Source organism: Diaphorina citri, unplaced genomic scaffold, assembly GCF_000475195.1.
Source record: "Diaphorina citri unplaced genomic scaffold, Diaci psyllid genome assembly version 1.1 scaffold2318, whole genome shotgun sequence".
Classification (NCBI taxonomy): Eukaryota; Metazoa; Arthropoda; class Insecta; order Hemiptera; family Psyllidae; genus Diaphorina; species Diaphorina citri.
The window spans coordinates 33,783-41,127 of record NW_007379742.1 but is presented as its reverse complement, the minus strand read 5'-3'; the positions used below and the strand labels follow the sequence as shown (position 1 = coordinate 41,127).

The 7,345-nt window shown below is 44.3% G+C and overlaps 1 protein-coding gene across 1 annotated transcript; it reads right to left on the bottom strand.

Annotated features, from left to right (window-relative positions):
• Positions 1–1,427: 1,427 nt before the first annotated feature.
• On the bottom strand, positions 1,428–3,526 carry LOC103518705 (the record flags this gene model as incomplete). The annotated part of the gene is made up of 3 exons (XM_008483785.1): positions 3,493–3,526; positions 2,477–2,821; positions 1,428–1,700 (listed from the first exon to the last, which is right to left on the bottom strand). Coding segments are annotated over exons 1-3 (652 nt in total), but the record flags the coding sequence as incomplete, so codon positions are not given.
• Between the last annotated feature and the right edge of the window lie 3,819 nt (positions 3,527–7,345).

The following is a 7,345-nucleotide window of genomic DNA, read 5'->3' as shown; positions in this document are numbered from 1 at the left end:
GGAGGGGGTGGAGGGGGGAGCGTCGTTTTGCGCGTGCGCAGAAGGCCGTACCTGAGACCTGGTGGAGGGGAAGGGGGGGAGGTGATAAAGAGTTGGTTAGATCAGGAATTCAGGGCCGCGTTCCTGAAGTTTACAACTTTGTACTTTGCATGAGATAAACACTTTTTATGTTTTTTTTTTTTCTATTTTCTAAGGTGTCGATCACCCTCCAGTACCTGTTTTATTGTTTAGACGAATTATTATGAAAATCTGCGATGATGTGATGATTTTTCTTTGTCAGCCGATATTTGGACTGACCCAAAAAATACAAGAGATTAGATTGAAATGGTTTGGGCATGTAGAGAGAAGAGACTGGTTGGGTAGAGTTACATAGGTAAAAAGTACAGAAACTAGTTATACAGGTGGAGACCGAAACTGAGTTGGAGAGATAGGGTTGAGGAAGATTAGAGAGAAGGAATGGGGAAGAGAGGTATTAGACAGGAGGGTGTAGCGGAGTAGAATAAAGGAGAGTACGCCGAATCCAAATAAAATTGGGAAACGGTGCGGTAAAAGAAGAATGGTGGAAATAATAATAATAATAATAATAAAAGAGTTTGTTGTAGGGGCTGTAACTATGTCGTTAGTAAGCGAGTTCCAATTGTCAAATACACGGTTATTGAAGAAAGATTTCCTGATTTCTTGTTTAGCTCTTTCATTAAATAGCTTTTTTGACCTCTGGTTCTAGTTGATTTGTTAGGTAGATTGAGAGGCTGACGAAAAACGCCTACCCCGTCTGTACAGAGGAAAAGGCGAAGAAAAGGAAAAAGAAGAGTTGCACCATGAATTTATAAATATTATAATTCATAAAAAAAGTCTTTTTATTTCCTAAAGAAACAAAGTCCCAAATTGGCAGCATAGTTAGCTTGGAACGTAGCGCTCCTGCCTACTAAGCTCTTGGTCGCGGGATCGATTTCCACCCGGGGCGCATTTTATCCTGAGCGGATAAGGTTCGTTCTCGAAACGGCTTTCTCCTATCCCGTCTTCCTTCTCACTTTGAATTCGGGACCATAAGACCTTAGCAGTTACAGTTCCCTCTATCAAATTTCTTTAAAAAAACTCCTATCCTGTCTTCCTTCTCGCTTCGATTTCATGACGATAAGACCTTGGAGTTACAGTTCCCTCTATCAAATTTCTTTAAAAAAACTCCTATCCTGTCTTCCTTCTCGCTTCGATTTCATGACGATAAGACCTTAACAGTTATAGTTCTTTTTTTTAAGTACTATGTTGAGACTGTTGAGTTGCAGTGTAAAGCTGTTAAGTGTTAAGGCCAACCACTACTTACTTCCGTGTGTGCTCGTCAGACGTCAGGTATACCTCATCAGGTGTACCTATCTACCTGATAGTGAGTGGGAGGCCTAATACAACGACCTTAAACACTCTAAACTTACTGGAAATATTATCTGATTCATCCCACTGGTCGAAGTACTGATGCTGAGCGACCAGCTCCAAGAGCTGCGAATGATTCATTTTGTCCATGATTTCATCTTGCTGTTTCAATTTATCCGTCATGTTCCACTTGCGTAGCATCTCGGTGTTCCAGCGGACACCTTCCAGGTTGTGGAGCGTCTTGTAGCGGTCGAGGACGCTCCCGATTTTCGACTTCATGAGGATGAGAGCATCCAGGAGCGACACGGTGGTGCCGTTGGCGAACGCAAACATCGCTAGGGATAGAGAGGACAAGATGACAGTTTAATCTAAAGTTGTGTCCACACATAGTCAAGCGGCCATCGATCTACGGCGGGTTGACTATGTTTGGATACTCCTTAAAGAGATTGCAGAACAAGAATTCCTCAAAATGTAGAGGGGGGATTTGAGGCAGCAGGAGGTGCCCTCTTATGACCAACCAGACCAACAAGGGTGTCAGAGGGCGAAGAAGGAAAAGTCGAAAAAAAAGTCAATCTCAGGTCAATTGAAAGCCTGATTCACACTATCTGATTTCGGCGATAGAGCGTTTTCATAAAGCCAGCCTGCAGACTCAGTTATTTAGTTGCTCAATTGTCGAATTTCCAAGATGCCGCCGAATTTCGGGGATTGAAGTCTTGAAAAGTGTGTCACGGGTGCAACAACTTTGAGAAGCACTGAGATACCACGTACAGCAGCTTGGGGGGGGATTTGAGGCAGCAGGAGGTGCCCTCTTATGACCAACCAGACCAACAAGGGTGTCAGAGGGCGAAGAAGGAAAAGTCGAAAAAAAGTCAATCTCAGGTCAATTGAAAGCCTGATTCACACTATCTGATTTCGGCGATAGAGCGTTTCCATAAAGCCAGTCTGCAGACTCAGTTATTTAGTTGCTCAATTGTCGAATTTCCAAGATGCCGCCGAATTTCGGGGATTGAAGTCTTGAAAAGTGTGTCGCGGGTGCAACAACTTTGAGAAGCACCGAGATACCACGTACAGCAGCTTGGGTACTAAAAGGGGGATGTACGCTTCTACTCACTTGGAAAAGGTGTCTGCGTTGTCACAGTGGTCTTAGGCTTCTTCTTCTCCGTCTCATATACCGGATACTCTCCTTTGACTTGGTCGAAGTACGTGCCGTTCTGAATCTTCTGGAAGTCCTTCGCTATGTATTCAGGCAGCTGGCGACGGTGTCGGTTCGGGCCTTTGTTATCGGGCTGGAAAAATGGATTGACGGTGGTGGTCTCTCCCCGCTTCTTGGCCAGCTTCTCCTTCTGTTTCATTTCTGCCTGGAGGGCCGCCTTGATGCGGTCCTTCGGGATTTTCACCTGTGGACGATCGGGAGAGGGACTTTCAACACACGGGGGAAATAGATGGAAAACGGACCCTCCCCAGACACCGACGAATAATCTGGCAGTAAAATCCAGATTTGCAAAAAATTATTAAAGCAGAGCGTTTCCACAACTTCTGTGGATATCACAACATTACTAAGTGCCTCGGCCTGGACACGAAAATATAATATAATACTAAGTGCCTCCTTTGCAATCAATTTCCATATTTCAATAATCTTTTTACACTGGTAATTCTGTGACTACTCTGTGACTACTCGCTACTACACTGGTAATTCTGTGACTACTCGCTACACAGACTGCCTGGAGGGCCGCCTTGATGCGGTCCTTCGGGATTTTCACCTGTGGACGATCGGGAGAGGGACGTTCAACACACGGGGGAAATAGATGGAAAACGGACCCTCCCCAGACACCGACGAATATTCTGGCAGTAAAATCCAGATTTGCAAAAAAAATAATAAAAACCTCTCGGATCCTGGCGAACGTTGCAGCAACGTGATCGCAGCATTATCTCAGCAAAATATATTACAATATCTCTAGTAGCGCGGTCAAACTTTCTTGACTTGGCGGGGCGGAGCGCTACCGCGCTCCTTAATTTACCTTCTGGGGGTAGTTTTGCTCTCTTCCTAGGCATTAACCTCTCGGATCCTGGCGAACGTTGCAGCAACGTGATCGCAGCATTATCTCAGCAAAATATATTACAATTTACCTTCTGGGGGTAGTTTTGCTCTCTTCCTAGGCATTACTTAAGCCTTCAGTGCCCCCTGGGTGGTGCCAAATGAGCAACTAGTATGATATCATGGATTCCAATGTTGAATTTCAAGAAAAATGGCCTACCTAATGGTCAAAATTCCAGACATTTGTGAACAATAATTTACCTTCGGACCAACCTCAGTGGTGCAGTTGTGAACTTTGGATCTGGAGGTTGGTGGTTCGAGTCCAAGTCAAGTCGTAAAATTTATGTAGGTGTAATGATCAGGGAACGACATTTGTGACAAGCATTTAAAGATGCTTAACACAGTTAAACACACACAGTCGACGGCCGTCGATCGACGAGGTGAATCCATGTTACCGAGGCAATGTGGACGGTTCAGTCGACGACGATCGGCCGGCGATTATGTTTCGACACACCTTCCAACCCCTTGCAAAAAAGGTATATTTGTTTAAAAAGATATATGTATGGAGTCCAGTGGATTGGGGCGTTAAGAAAGTCTTCTGTTCTGACTAACCAGGTCGATATTACGCGTGAATCATTGGATGTAGCTATTTACTTACTGAAATGGCAGGTTTTGCAGAACTTGGGCGGCTTCCTCAGTTTGGCCATGAAGTATTTGCTGGTGTCAGGGTCCATGTCCATCAGCTCCTCGGTGAACGGTACCTTGTTCTCTGTAGACCTATAATGAGAAGTCAGCAAAATTCAGTCGACTAATATAAATCACAAGTGGGTTAGCCGTGCCTCAATAGAACAGTAGCGCTGGCTTAGGTTCGGAAAATTTTCTTTTTCTTCTACGACTTCTACATAGATCCGGAGATAAATCAATTTAAAAAAATATCGGTAAATCTTCCAAATTCCAAAACACAATTCACTTGTAAGGATGTAAGGTCAGACACACTCACTCTCACGTAGACCTGACAGGTACGAGAACTGCTGAATCCAAAACACAATTCACTTGTAAGGATGTAAGGTCAGACACACTCACTCTCACGTAGACCTGACAGGTACGAGAACTGCTGAATAGGTCTACCTGTCAGGTCTAACTGATATCTGATGAGCACACACACTATCAGGTAGACCTGAGAGGTACGGCTGAAAAGGTCCTCCTGTCAGGTCTATCTGATACCAGGTGAGAAAGTCTACCTGATATCTGATGAGCACACACACTATCAGGTAGACCTGAGAGGTACGGCTGAAAAGGTCCTCCTGTCAGGTCTATCTGATATCTGATGAGCACACACACTATCAGGTAGACCTGAGAGGCACGGCTGAAAAGGTCCTCCTGTTAGATCTATCTGATATCTGATGAGCACACACACTATCAGGTAGACCTGAGAGGTATGGCTGAAAAGGTCCTCCTGTCAGGTCTATCTGATATCTGATGAGCACACACACTATCAGGTAGACCTGAGAGGTATGGCTGAAAAGGTCCTCCTGTCAGGTCTATCTGATACCAGGTGAACAGGTGAGCACACACACTATCTTGTGTACCTGTCAGGTCTATCTGATACCAGATGAGCACACACACTATCTTGTGTACCTGTCAGGTCTATCTGATACCAGATGAGCACACACACTATCTTGTGTACCTGTCAGGTCTGTCTGATAGTGAGTGGCTGACCCAAGTTCGACTTTGCAAACACGATTTACTTGCAAAGTCCAACTTACATGGATTCGGCGCGGTTGGAATGCAGACATGAATCTCCGTCCAAGTATTCGGGTTGCGGGTATTTGGGAGTCGTGTATTTCCGGTCTATTTCGTCAAGTCATCTTTGAGGACATCAGAGAGGACAGGATTCAGGAAGAAGTTGGGGCGGAAACGCATCTTTCGGCAGGACAGGACAATATGCTCTACTGTCAAGGGGACATTGCACTCGCCACATTTCCAAATGTGTTTTTAGCTTATTAGTTATTTATTAAGAAGCAAACGATGGAAGGGGAAAATGAGCTTGTTTCCCGACTATTGTTCGAGTTGCTCGGCAACACTTATTAAAGAAACATGCAACTTCAGCCTTGTAGTCTGAAATGGGCTCTCGTTGTATTAAACATGAATTCTGTTTTTTGATTTGATTTTAATCCACCAAACAAGCTGTGTTCACACATAGTCGACGGCCGACTGACACCGTCCACACTGCCTCGACAACATCACCTCGTCGATGGACTATGCGTGGACACAGCTTTGAGGCAAAATAACACAGATGAGATTTCACAGGGAACAGTCCATAAGATGTGTTTCAAAGTTTCTCAGGTGCGTGGAGCATACATATCTCTGGCACTCGGTGACCGCAGCACTCAGGACAAGCGCCGCACCAAACTGATGAGACGTCTGAATGATGAAATGGAGTACCTGGTAGAGCGGACGGCTCGGGTTATTGAACATGTGTCCAGAGATCCCGCACCCCCTAAAGGTGAGACGTGAAAAATATCTTGCTCCTTAAAAGGATAAAATTTAAAATAATTATCTTTCTTCTCCTGGAGGTCTTTGTCCCCATCAGTATCCAATTTTCGAAATCATTACTACCTACTTCTTTTAATAGGTCGAGCCAGCCTAGTTAGCTTGGTTCGTAGTGCGTCTGCCTTTTATGTCCTAGGTCGCGGGTTCGATTCTCAATTTTATCCTTCACTGAAGAGTTTATTGATTTAATACTATTCCTTTCCCCCTTTTTTTTCAGTTCTCAAAAAGAAGAGGAAGAAACTCGCTCCCCAAGGATCGAGCACGAAAAGTTCCGAGCCTGCAAAGGTTAGTCCAGCTACTCACTATCAGGTACACCTGACAGGTACACCTGATACCTCAGATTTGGATTTTTCCCAACTTTTTACATAGGAATCGACCATTTATTTATAATTTTTACCCATTTGCAACTCCTCCATTATCCTTCTTCTCCTGGAGGTCTTTGTCGCTTTGTCCCCATCAGTATCCAATTTTCGAAATCATTACTACCTACTTCTTTTAATAGGTCGAGCCAGCCTAGTTAGCTTGGTTCGTAGTGCGTCTGCCTTTTATGTCCTAGGTCGCGGGTTCGATTCTCAATTTTATCCTTCACTGAAGAGTTTATTGATTTAATACTATTCCTTTCCCCCCTTTTTTTTCAGTTCTCAAAAAGAAAAGGAAGAAACTCGCTCCCCAAGGATCAAGCACGAAAAGTTCCGAGCCTGCAAAGGTTAGTCCAGCTACTCACTATCAGGTACACCTGACAGGTTCACCTGATGAAGTCCGCCTGTCAGGTCTGGGTGAGGTTAATTTGAGGACGCGGGTAGCTTGTTGCCGAGAGGAGGGTAGAACACCACTAAAGATGTTAGAACGCGAAAGCTCCGCGGCTAAAAAACTTAGTACTTATAGAGTGACTTAATACCCTTAAGCCAGCCACTCACTATCAGATAGACCTGACGAGTACACCTAATCAGGTCCGTCTATCAGGTCTACCTGATAGTGTGTGAGCTCAACAGGTAACAGGTAGACCTAACAGGCGGACCTTTTCAGTCGTACCTGTCAGGTCTACCTGATAGTGAGTGGCTGGCCTTGAAAATTGATTTCTTTTTTCGTTCACAGGGTAACGAACCAAGTACCATCACTTCATCTGACTCTGCGGTGACCATTCTCAGAGATCATCTCAAGCAATGTCATCTAGAACCTCAATACAGACATGTGAATATCAAAGGCTCGGGTCATATGGTGGAACATACGTTCCTGTGTATCTTACTGGACATGACAAGTAAGTCAAAGTAATAATAATAACAATAGTGCTTATTTATACTGCTCGTATAGGACTGAAAAGTCCCTTTACTACAGCAGTAGGCTACTACTATTATTGTGGTCAAATTCTCAAATTATTTTGAGGATAAAATT